The sequence below is a fragment of the Leucoraja erinacea genome, unplaced genomic scaffold (genome assembly GCF_028641065.1).
Source record: "Leucoraja erinacea ecotype New England unplaced genomic scaffold, Leri_hhj_1 Leri_95S, whole genome shotgun sequence".
Classification (NCBI taxonomy): Eukaryota; Metazoa; Chordata; class Chondrichthyes; order Rajiformes; family Rajidae; genus Leucoraja; species Leucoraja erinaceus.
Window position 1 is genome coordinate 310,238 of NW_026576905.1, and position 13,087 is coordinate 323,324.

The 13,087-nt window shown below is 49.0% G+C and overlaps 1 protein-coding gene across 1 annotated transcript in view; it reads left to right on the forward strand.

Moving 5' to 3' along the window:
* LOC129695151 (neuralized-like protein 4) overlaps nt 1–13,087 on the forward strand; it is an 89,150-nt gene that overhangs the window by 37,876 nt on the left and 38,187 nt on the right. Inside the window, 3 exon segments of the mRNA XM_055631918.1 lie at nt 4,835–4,913; nt 6,581–6,750; nt 10,117–10,245. Coding sequence (XP_055487893.1) covers nt 4,835–4,913; nt 6,581–6,750; nt 10,117–10,245 — 378 coding nt within the window.

The following is a 13,087-nucleotide window of genomic DNA, read 5'->3' on the forward strand; positions in this document are numbered from 1 at the left end:
GGGCCGAATGGCCTCTACTCCTGCACCTGTTGTCTATTGTCTCATGTTTACGTAAACCTCGGCTCTGTTCAAAAGATACAGCACGGAAGTAGGCCCTTCGTCCCACTGAGTTCCACGCTGACTGGCGATCGCCCGTACGCACTAGTATCCCCGGTTTCTCATCCACTGCTGACACAAGAGCGGACAATTTACGGAAGGCAATTAACCTGCGAATGTGCACGTCTTTGGGACATGTCAGGGAATCGGTGCAACCGGAAGGGACTCGTGCGGTCTCCGGGAGAACATGCATACTCCACGTGATGAAGCCGAGGTTTCCACAGAATGCATCACATCAAACCTTTTGTTTACATGGTACAAGATATACTAAAAACATTGGCCATTTGCTTTAGGTCATTTTATCTCCAAATAGACCTTTTTCGCTGCTTCCTCTCTGTCACTTGGTCCCTCATAAACATAGGCCATTTGTTTACAAAGATGTGACTAGCTATTTCTCTCTTCCTTTATTGCCTTCTCCCCCATAAACATTGGTCATTTGGTTTATGGCATCTTACTTCAAATCCTCCGTCAGTTTCGCCACCTCCAACGTGACCCCACCACTCGCCACATCTTCCCATCTCCCCCCATATCTGCCTTCCGCAAAGAACGCTCCCTCCATAACTCCCTTGTCAATTCTTCCCTTCCCTCTCGGTCCACCCCCTCCCCGGGCACTTTCCCTTGCAACCGCAAGAGATGCAACACTTGTCCCTTTACCTCCCCCCTCGACTCCGTTCAAGGACCCAAGCAATCGTTCCAGGTGCGACAGAGGTTTACCTGCATCTCTTCCAACCTCATCTATTGTGTCCGCTGCTCTAGATGTCAGCAGATCTATATCGGTGAGACCAAGCGGAGGTTGGGCGATCGTTTCGCCGAACACCTCCGCTCGGTCCGCAATAACCAAGCTGACCTCCCGGTGGCTCAGCACTTCAACTCCCCCTCCCACTCCGTCTCCGACCTCTCTGTCCTGGGTCTCCTCCATGGCCACAGCGAGCAGCATCGGAAATTGGAGGAACAGCGCCTCATATTCCGTTTGGGGAGTCTGCACCCCGGGGGCATGAACATCGAATTCTCCCAATTTTGTTAGTCCTTGCTGTCTCCTCCCCTTCCTCAGTCCCCCTGCTGTCTCCTCCCATCCCCCAGCCTTCGGGCTCCTCCTCCTTTTCCCTTTCTTGTCCCCGACCCCGATCAGTCTGAAGAAGGGTTTCGGCCCGAAACGTTGCCTATTTCCTTCGCTCCATAGATGCTGCTGCACCCGCTGAGTTTCTCCAGCTTTTTTGTGTAACCTTACTTCAAAGAGATCTCTCTAGCTTCTCCTCTCTGCCTGTCACTTGGGAGACAATGTTATAGGATTTATTATCTCACACACACCGCAACCTAAGGCAAGCCTAATTTGAGACTCAATATAAGATGTAAGCTAGCCCAGAAACCAATTTAATATCTTCTTATCTTTTTAACTAAAATTCGGCTTCATCACACGTACAGGTCTGGGTCAAACCTGGGTCTCTGGCGTTGTGAGGAAGGGGCTTGACCTGGGCCATCCACTTTGTTTTGGGCAGGGGGCACAGTAGTGGGATATTGTGGCCACTGGCACAGGAGATCTGTGGGACGAGTTGCTGCCTCACAGCGCCAGAGACCCGGGTTCTCTCCCGACTATGTGTTTGTACCCCGTGACCTGCGTTGGTTTTCTCCCCGTTCTCCGATTACCCCCCCCCCACCACACTCCAAAGACGTGCAGGTTTGTAGGTTAATAGAAACATAGAAATTAGGTGCAGGAGTAGGCCATTCGGCCCTTCGAGCCTGCACCGCCATTCAATATGATCATGGCTGATCATCCAACTCAGTATCCCGTACCTGCCTTCTCTCCATACCCTCTGATCCCCTTAGCCACAAGGGCCACATCTAACTCCCTCTTAAATATAGCCAATGAACTGGCCTCAACTACCCTCTGTGGCAGAGAGTTCCAGAGATTCACCACTCTCTGTGTGAAAAAAGTTCTTCTCATCTCGGTTTTAAAGGATTTCCCCTTTATCCTTAAGCTGTGACCCCTTGTCCTGGACTTCCCTAACATCGGGAACAATCTTCCTGCATCTAGCCTGTCCAACCCCTTAAGAATTTTGTAAGTTTCTATAAGATCCCCTCTCAATCTTCTAAATTCTAGAGAGTATAAACCAAGTCTATCCAGTCTTTCTTCATAAGACAGTCCTGACATCCCAGGAATCAGTCTGGTAAACCGTCTCTGCACTCCCTCTATGGCAATAATGTCCTTCCTCAGATTTGGAGACCAAAACTGTACGCAATACTCCAGGTGTGGTCTCACCAAGACCCTGTACAACTGCAGTAGAACCTCTCTGCTCCTATACTCAAATCCTTTTGCAATGAAAGCTAACATACCATTTGCTTTCTTTACTGCCTGCTGCACCTGCATGCCTACCTTCAATGACTGGTGTACCATGACACCCAGGTCTCGCTGCATCTCCCCCTTTCCCAATCGGCCACCATTTAGATAATAGTCTGCTTTCCTGTTTTTGCCACCAAAATGGATAACCTCACATTTATCCACATTATACTGCATCTGCCAAACATTGACTTGGTATCATTGTAAATCGTCCCTACAGTGTGTAGGATAGTGTTAGTGTGTGGTGATCGCTGCTCGGCGTGGACCGAAGGGCCGATATCCTCGCTGTATCTCTAAACTGAACTAAATCAGGCGCCAAGCTATCGTGAGTCTCAGTCAAGATAGGGCGGGATCTCTCTCAGCCCTGGTTATCTTTCTCCCACCATCACCCTCCACCCAGACCACCACGGTGCTTTCCACATACGTTTAAGAAGGAACTGCAGATGCTGGAAAATCGAAGGTGGACAAAAATGCTGGAGACACTCGGCGGGTGAGGCAGCATCTATGGAGCGAAGGAAATAGGCAACGTTACAGACTCTTCCTAACGTCACCTACTTCCTTCCCTCCATAGATGCTGCCCCACCCGCTGAGTTTCTCCAGCATTTTTGTCTACCTGCCGAGTTGCTCCGACACTGTGCCTTTTTTTAAATGGGTCAAATAAAACCTGTTGAGTAACTAACATGGAGACAGCAACTTACTGAGATTCCATCTTCGTGATAGAGGGCTAACTTTTTCCACACAAAGGGTGGTTGGTGTATGGAACGGGCTGCCAGGGGAGGTAGTTGAGGCCGGGACTATCGCAACGTTTATGAGACAGTACCGGGATAGCACAGGTTTGGAGGGATACGGGTCAGGTGGGGCTAGTGTAGCTCGGTCGTGCGGGCTAGGGTGGGCAAGATGGGCCGAAGGGCCTGTTTCCGCGCTGTATCACTCTAATGATGTGGGGGGGATTTGCGCGGATTTTACATGTATCCATTGTAATTAACACCTGCATGCATCTGGAGTGTGTGTGTGTGTGTGTTGACTGAGAATGTACCTGGATCGCTTTGTATGTTAGAGTAAGTGGATGGGGCGCATGAGGGAGGGGGGGGGGGGGGGGGGGGGTGTAATGTCTGAAGAATATTCATACATGGGTGTTTAAGAAGGAACTGCAGATGCTGGAAAATCCAAGGTAGACAAAAATGCTGGAGGAACTCAGCGGGTGAGGCAGCATCTATGGAGCGGAGGAAATGGCGACGTTTCGGGTCGAGACCCTGATGTGGGGGGTGGGGGCGGGAAGAAGAAAGGAAGAGGCGGAGACAGTGGGCTGTGGGAGAGCTGGGAAGGGGAGGGAGAAAGCAGGGACTACCTGAAATTGGAGAAGCCAATGTTCATACCGCTGGGGTGTAAACTACCCAAGCGAAATATGAGGTGCTGCTCCTCCAATTTGCGGTGGGACTCGCTCTGGCCATGGCGGGCCAGAGAGCAGTCCTGAACTACTATATACCTCTTTAACCATATAATCATATAACAATTACAGCACGGAAACAGGCCATCTCGGCCCTTCTAGTCCGTGCCGAACACTTACTCTCACCATCTACCTGCACTCAGACAATAACCCTCCATTCCTTTCCCGTCCATATACCTATCCAATTTATTTTTAAATGATAAAACCAAACCTTCCTGCCTCCACCACTTCCACTGGAAGCTCATTCCACACAGCTACCACTCTCTGAGTAAAGAAGTTACTCAGAGAGTTACCCCTAAACTTTTGTCCTTTAATTCTCAAATCGTGTCCTCTTGTTTGAATCTTCCATATAACCATATAACATATACCAATTACAGCACGGAAACAGGCCATCTCGACCCTTCTAGTCCGTGCCGAACACATATTCTCCCCTAGTCCCATATACCTGCGCTCAGACCATAACCTTCCATTCCCTTCCCGTCCATATAACTCTCAATGGGGAAAAGCTTATCCTCGTCAACTCTGGTGATCCTCGGATTAGCCTGCACCTGAAGAAGAATCTCGACCCAGAACGTCGCCTATTTCCTTCGCTCCGTAGATGCTGCCTCACCCGCTGAGTTCCTCCAGCATTTTTGTCCGGCATACATGGATGTTTGGGGTTGCTTGTCCTCTGCGTATCCAGGCGATGATTGGCGCTGTGCGCTGGGTGAAGTATGGGTGTATGTGTGTTAAGTATCTACTCTTGCATGCCATGTATCTAAGGAGTGCACGATATTGATGTGTGGGAGTGTGCGTGCAAACCCAGGCCTGTGTATGTTGAAAGAACAGAATGGTTAAATTCATCGATTAAATATTGACTTGTATTCGCCGGTTGTCTTGTATGTCCTCTGCATTTGTTGTCTATTTTAATGAGATTTTTCATGTCATAGTTAACCTGAAGACTCCCTCCTATTTAGGCGTTACAGCAATCCGTCCTGAGGATCTTGAGTTCCCCAGTACCATGACGGATATAGACTATGACACTTGGATGCTGAGGTAACCACAGGTTTTAACACGGCCTGGGCTTAGGGTTGGCTAAAATATTGTGACAGTACATAGAACCGGTCCACAATTGAAGGACAGGCCCTTCAGCCCACAATGTCTGTGCCGAACTTAATGCCAGGATGCTAGGAGACTGCAAGGTGACTTGGATAGGCTGGGTGAGTGGGCAAATGTTTGGCAGATGCAGTATAATAGAAATTAGGTGCATAAATGTGAGGTTATCCACTTATCCACATAATGTGGATAAATGTGAGGTTATCACTTTGGTGGCAAAAACAGGAAAGCAGACTATTATCTAAATGGTGGCCGACTAGGAAAAGGGGAGATGCAGCGAGACCTGGGTGTCATGGTACACCAGTCATTGAAAGTAGGCAGGTACACAAAAAAGCTGGAGAAACTCAGCGGGTGCAGCAGCATCTACGGAGCGAAGGAAATAGGCAACGTTTCGGGCCGAAACCCTTCTTCAGACTATTATTTATTGTCTATTGTCAGACTGAAGAAGGGTTTCGGCCCGAAATGTTGCCTATTTCCTTCGCTCCATAGATGCTGCTGCACCCGCTGAGTTTCTCCAGCTTTTTTGTGTACCTTCGATTCTCCAGCATCTGCAGTTCCTTCTTAAACATTGAAAGTAGGCATGCAGGTGCAGCAGGCAGTGAAGAAAGCCAATGGTATGTTAGCTTTCATAGCAAAATGATTTGAGTATAGGAGCAGGGAGGTTCTACTGCAGTTGTACAGGGTCTTGGTGAGACCACACCTGGAGTATTGCGTACAGTTTTGGTCTCCAAATCTGAGGAAGGACATTATTGCCATAGAGGGAGTGCAGAGAAGGTTCACCAGACTGATTCCTGGGATGTCAGGACTGTCTTATGAAGAAAGAGACTTGGTTTATACTCTCTAGAATTTAGGAGATTGAGAGGGGATCTTATAGAAACTTACAAAATTCTTAAGGGGTTGGACAGGCTAGATGCAGGAAGATTGCTCCCGATGTTGGGGAAGTCCAGGACAAGGGGTCACAGCTTAAGGATAAGGGGAAATCCTTTAAAACCGAGATGAGGAGAACTTTTTTCACACAGAGAGTGGTGAATCTCTGGAACTCTCTGCCACAGAAGGGTAGTTGAGGCCACACAGTTCATTGGCTATATTTAAGAGGGAGTTAGATGTGGCTAAAGGAATCAGGGGGTATGGAGAGAAGGCGGGTACAGGATACTGAGTTGGATGATCAGCCATGATCATATTGAATGGCGGTGCAGGCTCGAAGGGCCGAATGGCCTCTACTCCTGCACCTATTTTCTATGTTTCTATGATCCCTTATAGCGAATGCAGCATCCGGGTTCGATCCCGACTACGGGTGCTGTCTGTACGGAGTTTGCACGTTCTCCCCGTGACCCGCGTGGGTTTTCTCCGAGAACTTCAGTTTCCCCCCCCCCCACACACACTCCAAAGACGTGCAGGTATGTAGGCCAAATTGGCTGGGTAACTAAAAATTGTCCCCAGTGTGTGTGTAGGGTAGGGTAGAGTTAATGTGCGGGGATCGCTGGTCGGCACGGACCTGGTGGGCCGAAGGGCCTGTTTCCGCGCTGTACCTCTAAACTAAACTAAACTAAACTAAGTTGCGTAGCGGACCACGCCTCTCTTGACGAGCTTTCCTGGTCGGCTTGCAGCGGCACAGCCATCATGCAGGACGGGAATACGATGCGGAATAACTACGGCTGCGACCTGGATTCCTTGACCACCGGCTCCCGCATCGGCATGATGCGCAGCTCCAACGGCGACCTGCACTATTACATCAACGGGGTGGACCAGGGAGTGGCCTGTTCCGGACTACCCCCAGGTAAGACGGCCGAGCCGTTGACTGCAATGCTCCCAATTATTTTTCCTCTCTCTGTGACTCGTGTAAGAAAGAACTGCAGATGCTGGTTTATAACCATATAACAATTACAGCACGGAAACAGGCCATCTCGACCCTTCTAGTTCGTGCCGAACACGTATTTTCCCCTAGTCCCATACACCTGCGTTCAGACCATAACCCTCCATACCTTGTTTAAGAAGGAACTGTGTAGATGCTGGAGAATCAAAGGTACACAAAAAAGCTGGAGAAACTCAGCGGGTGCAGCAGCATCTATGGAGCGAAGGAAATAGGCGACGTTTCGGGCCGAAACCCAAAGGAAATAGGCAACGTTTCGGGTTGAAACCCGAAGGGTTTCGGCCCGAAACGTTGCCTATTTCCTTCCCTCCATAGATTGCTATATTTAAGAGGGAGTTAGATGTGGCCCTTGTGGCTAAGGGGATCAGGGGGTATGGAGAGAAGGCAGGTTCGGGATACTGAGTTGGATGATCAGCCATGATCATATTGAATGGCGGTGCAGGCTCGAAGGGCCGAATGGCCTACTCCTGCACCTAATTTCTATGTTTCTATGCTGCTGCACCCGCTGAGTTTCCCCAGCTTTTTTTGTGTACCCTCCATACCTTTCCCGTCCATATAACTATCCAATTTATTTTTAAATGATAAAGACGAACCTGCCTCCACCACCTTCACTGGAAGCTCATTCCACACAGCCACCACTCTCTGAGTAAAGAAGTTCCCCCTCATGTTACCCCTGAACTTCTGTCCCTTAATTCTCAAGTCATGTCCCCTTGTTTGAATCTTCCCTACTCTCAGTGGGAAAAGCTTATCCACGTCAATCCCTCTCATCATTTTAAAGACCTCTATCAAGTCCCCCCCTTAACCTTCTGTGCTCCAAAGAATAAAGCCCTAACTTGTTCAACCGAAGGTAGGCACCTTGTTTAAATCGAAGGTAGGCACAAAATGCTGGAGTAACTCAGCGGGTGAGAAGAGAGAAGGAATGGGCGACGTTTCGGGTTGAGACAGAATCTCCGAAGAAGCTGGATCAGTCTGAAGAAGGGTCTCGACCCGAATTGTCGCCCATTCCTTCTCTCCGGAGATCCTCTCTGTGTGACTTTTCTTTGGCAGAGCAGTCCAAGCTGCAATTCATCCCAATACCATACTTTCTGCAATGCATTGGTAGAAATTGGTGAGAGTCTTTGGAAACATGCCGAACTTCCTTAGTCTTTGTACGTTATGGGAGCATAATTTGGCCATTGAGTCTACTCCGCCCTTCAATCATGGCTGATCTACCTCTCCCTCCCAACCCCATTCTCATCCCTGCTCCCCATGACACCCCGACACCCGTACAGATCAAGGATCTGTCGATCTCTCTCCATTGACATGGCCGACTGCCATAAGTTCAAAACCCTCTGACTCAAGGAAATTCTTCCTCGCCTTTGTCAATAGACAATACTCTCTAGAATTTAGGAGATTGAGAGGGGATCTTATAGAAACTTACAAAATTCTTAAGGGGTTGGACAGGCTAGATGCAGGAAGATTGTTCCCGATGTTGGGGAAGTCCAGGACAAGGGGTCACAGCTTAAGGATAAGGGGGAAATCCTTTAAAACCGAGATGAGGAGAATTTTTTTCACACAGAGAGTGGTGAATCTCTGGAACTCTCTGCCACAGAGGGTAGTTGAGGCCACACAGTTCATTGGCTATATTTAAGAGGGAGTTAGATGTGGCCCTTGTGGCTAAGGGGATCAGAGGGTATGGAGAGAAGGCAGGTACGGGATACTGAGTTGGATGATCAGCCATGATCATATTAAATGGCGGTGCAGGCTCGAAGGGCCGAATGGCCGACTCCTGCACCTAATTTGTATGTTTCTATGTTTCTACAACAGGTGCAGGAGTAGGCCATTCGGCCCTTCGATCCAGCACCGCCATTCAATGTGATCGTGGCTGATCATCCACAATCAGTACCCCCGTTCCTGCCTTCTCCCCTGACTCCGCTATCGTTAAGGGCCCTATCTAGCTCTCTCTTGAAAGCATCCAGAGAACCGGCCTCCACCGCCCTCTGAGGCAGAGAGGTGCCTCAAGGTTGGCAAGGGGCGCCCCTTGTATTCCGAGGCTGTGTCCTCTGCTCCATGGTCCTCTGAGGAGGTGGACACGCTGGGTTGCTCTCGTGGCCACTGCTTCGGAGTGGCTGTCCAGGGCAAATTATTGGTGGCAATAATTTACAGCCAGAAACTTGAAAGTGCCCACCTTCTCTGCTTCAGCACCATGGATGCTGCTGTGGGGCACGTTCCTGTTGCCTTGATCAAAGGCACCGAGATCAGTGCCGAAGGACATTGCAGTATAATGTGGATAAATGTGAGGTTATCCATTTTGGTGGCAAAAACGGGAAAGCAGACTATTATCTAAATGGTGGCCGATTGGGAAAGGGGGAGATGCAGCGAGACCTGGGTGTCATGGTACACCAGTCATTGAAGGTAGGCATGCAGGTGCAGCAGGCAGTAAAGAAAGCGAATGGTATGTTAGCTTTCATTGCAAAAGGATTTGAGTATAGGAGCAGGGAGGTTCTACTGCAGTTGTACAGGGTCTTGGTGAGACCACACCTGGAGTATTGCGTACAGTTTTGGTCTCCAAATCTGAGGAAGGACATTATTGCCATAGAGGGAGTGCAGAGACGGTTCACCAGACTGATTCCTGGGATGTCAGGACTGTCTTATGAAGAAAGACTGGATAGACTTGGTGTATACTCTTAGGAGATTGAGAGGGGATCTTATAGAAACGTACAAAATTCTTAAGGGGTTGGGCAGGCTAGATGCAGGAAGATTGTTCCCGATGTTGGGGAAGTCCAGGACAAGGGGTCACAGCTTAAGGATAAGGGGGAAATCCTTTAAAACCGAAATGAGAAGAACTTTTTTCACACAGAGAGTGGTGAATCTCTGGAACTCTCTGCCACAGAGGGTAGTTGAGGCCACACAGTTCATTGGCTATATTTAAGAGGGAGTTAGATGTGGCCCTTGTGGCTAAGGGGATCAGGGGGTATGGAGAGAAGGCAGGTACGGGATACTGAGTTGGATGATCAGCCATGATCATATTGAATGGCGGTACAGGCTCGAAGGGCCGAATGGTCTACTCCTGCACCTAATTTCTATGTTTCTATGATCTCGACCCGAAATGAAGGCCCTTGTTCAGAGGAAGGGTCTCGACCCGAAACGTCACCCATTCCTTCTCTCCAGCGATGCTGCCTGTCCTGCTGAGTTACTCCAGCATTTTGTGTCTCCGAATCTTCGATTTGAACCAGCATCTGCAGTTCTTCCCTACACACTGTAATGTTGCCTGCCTGTGTTCTCTCCCCACAGAGCTGTACGCTGTGGTTGATCTATACGGACAATGCGTGCAAGTGTCCATCACCAGCGGCTCGTTACCGGTGGACAACAGCCTGTCACTGAGCAATGCGACTGAGAAGTCCTTTCCGCTACTCTCCCCAGGTACATGCTCCCCGCGCTCCCTCGTGCTCCAACCCAGCCTGTCCTCCAGTGCAGAATCGCATCGCATCTACTCATTGACTTCAATGGCCTTTGTGTAGCCCATCTGTATGGAGTAGGGACCAGACGAACACATGTCGGAAGGAACTGCAGATGCGGGTTTAAACCGAAGATAGACGCAGAAAATGCTGGAGTAACTCAGCGGGACAGGAACTGAAGAAGAAGGGTCTCGACCCTTTTGACGTCACCCGTTCCTTCTCTCCAGAGATGCAGCCTGCCCCAGCTGAGTTACTCCAGCATTTTGTGTCGTGTCTTTGGAGTAGGGAGAATGTTGGTGGGGTTGAACGCATCACATGTGTCGGAAGGAACTGCAGATGCTGGTTTACAATAGACAGTAGGTGCAGGATTAGCCAGCACGGCTGATCATCCACAATCAGTACCCCGTTCCTGCCCTCTCCCCATATCCCCTGACTCCACTATCTTTAAGAGCTCCATCTAACTCTCTCTTGAAAGCATCCAGAGAACCGGCCTCCACCGCCCTCTGAGGCAGAGAATTCCACAGACTCACAACTCTCTGGGTGAAAAATGTTTCTCCTCATCTCCGTCCAAAATGGCCGACCCCTTGTGCTTAAACCGAAGATGGACACTGGAGTAACTCTACGGGACAGGCAGCATCTCTGGAGAAAAGGAATGGGTGACGTTTTGGGTAGAGACTCTTCTTCAGACAGAGAGTCGGGGGAAAGGGATGCGAGAGGTACAAACGGTGATGTAGAGAGATATTAAGGATTTGCTGCTATCAACCGCTCTGGTTTCTCTTCATAAAAATTCAGCCCAGTTAATTCAGTGATATCTTCCCTTAAAAAATCCACGCTGGCTCTCTCCGATAGCTCTGCTGCCTTCCAAGTAAAAGTTAGTCTTGTAGAGCAGTAGTTGGGAGGTCAACTAAGTTACAGAGATAGGCTGAATAAGTTAGGTCTTTATTCTCTGGAGCGCAGAAAGTTAAGGGGGGACCTGATAGAGGTCTTTAAAATGATGAGAGGGATAGACAGAGTTGATGTGGACAAGCTTTTCCCTTTGAGAATAGGGAAGATTCAAACAAGAGGACATGACTTCAGAATTAAGGGACAGAAGTTTAGGGGCAATATGAGGAGGAACCTCTTTACTCAGAGAGTGGTAGCGGTGTGGAATGAGCTTCCAGTGGAAGTGGTGGAGGCAGGTTCGTTGGTATCATTTAAAAATAAAATGGGTGGGCATATGGATGAGAAGGGAATGGAGGGTTATGGTATGAGTGCAGGCAGGTGGGACTAAGGGGGAAAACATTTTTGTTCGGCATGGACTTGTAGGGCCGAGATGGCCTGTTTCCGTGCTGTAATTGTTATATGGTTATATGGTCATGTTGCAGTTGTATAAGACGTTGGTGCGGCCTCATTTGGAGTATCGTGTTCAGTTCTGGGCACCGTGTTATAGGAAAGATATTGTCAAGCTGGTGAGGGTGCAGAGAAAATTCACACCGGATGTTGCCGGGACTCGAGGGTCTGAGCTATAGGGAGAGGTTGAGTCGGCTGGGACTCTATTCCTTGGAGCGCAGGAGGATGAGGGGTGATCTTATAGAGGTGTATAAGATCATGAGAGGAATAGATCGGGTAGATGCACAGAGTTGGTGGATCAAGGACCAGAGGACATAGGTTTAAAGGTGAAGGGGAAAAGATTTAATAAGAATCTGAGGGGTAACTTTCTTCCCGGCTGTTATCAGGCAACTGAACCATCCTACCACAACCCGAGAGCATCTACCTCTGCCTCATTGGTGACCCTCGGACTATCCTTGATCAGACTTTGCTGGCTTTCCCATGCACGAAACGTTATTCCCTTATCGTGTATGGTTTGGAGTGCCCTCGGACTATCTTTCATCTCATCAGGTTTGGAGGGATGTGGACCAAATGCTGGAGGGTGGGACTAGTGTAGCTGGGGCAAGTTGGGCCGAAAGGCCTGTTTCCACACCGTATCACTCTATGACTATATCTATACAATGCAAGTGGCTCGATTGTGATCATATAGAAACATAGACAATAGGTGCAGGAGTAGAGGCCATTCGGCCCTTCGAGCCTGCACCGCCATTCAATATGATCATGGCGGATCACCCAACTCAGTATCCCATACCTGCCTTCTCTCCATACCCTCTGATCCCCTTAGCCACAAGGGCCACATCTAACTCCCCCTTAAATATAGCCAATGAACTGTGGCCTCAACTACCCTCTGTGGCAGAGAGTTCCAGAGATTCACCACTCTCTGTGTGAAAAAAGTTCTTCTCATCTCGGTTTTAAAGGATTTCCCCCTTATCCTTAGGCTGTGACCCCTTGTCCTGGACTTCCCCAACATCATAGAAACATAGAAATTAGGTGCAGGAGTAGAGGCCATTCGGCCCTTCGAGCCTGCACCGCCATTCAATATGATCATGGCTGATCACCCAACATCGTGAGCAATCTTCCTGCATCTAGCCTGTCCAACCCCTTAAGAATTTTGTAAGTTTCTATAAGATCCCCTCTCAGTCTCCTAAATTCTAGAGAGTATAAACCAAGTCTATCCAGTCTTTCTTCATAAGACAGTCCTGACATCCCAGGAATCAGTCTGGTGAACCTTCTCTGCAGTCCCTCTATGGCAAGAATGTCCTTCCTCAGATTAGGAGACCAAAACTGTACGCAATACTCCAGGTGTGGTCTCACCAAGACCCTGTACAACTGCAGTAGAACCTCCCTGCTCCTATACCCAAATCCTTTTGCTATGAAAGCCAACATACCATATTGCCTTTCCGCTGACTGGATGGCACGCAAGAAAATCTTTTCACTGT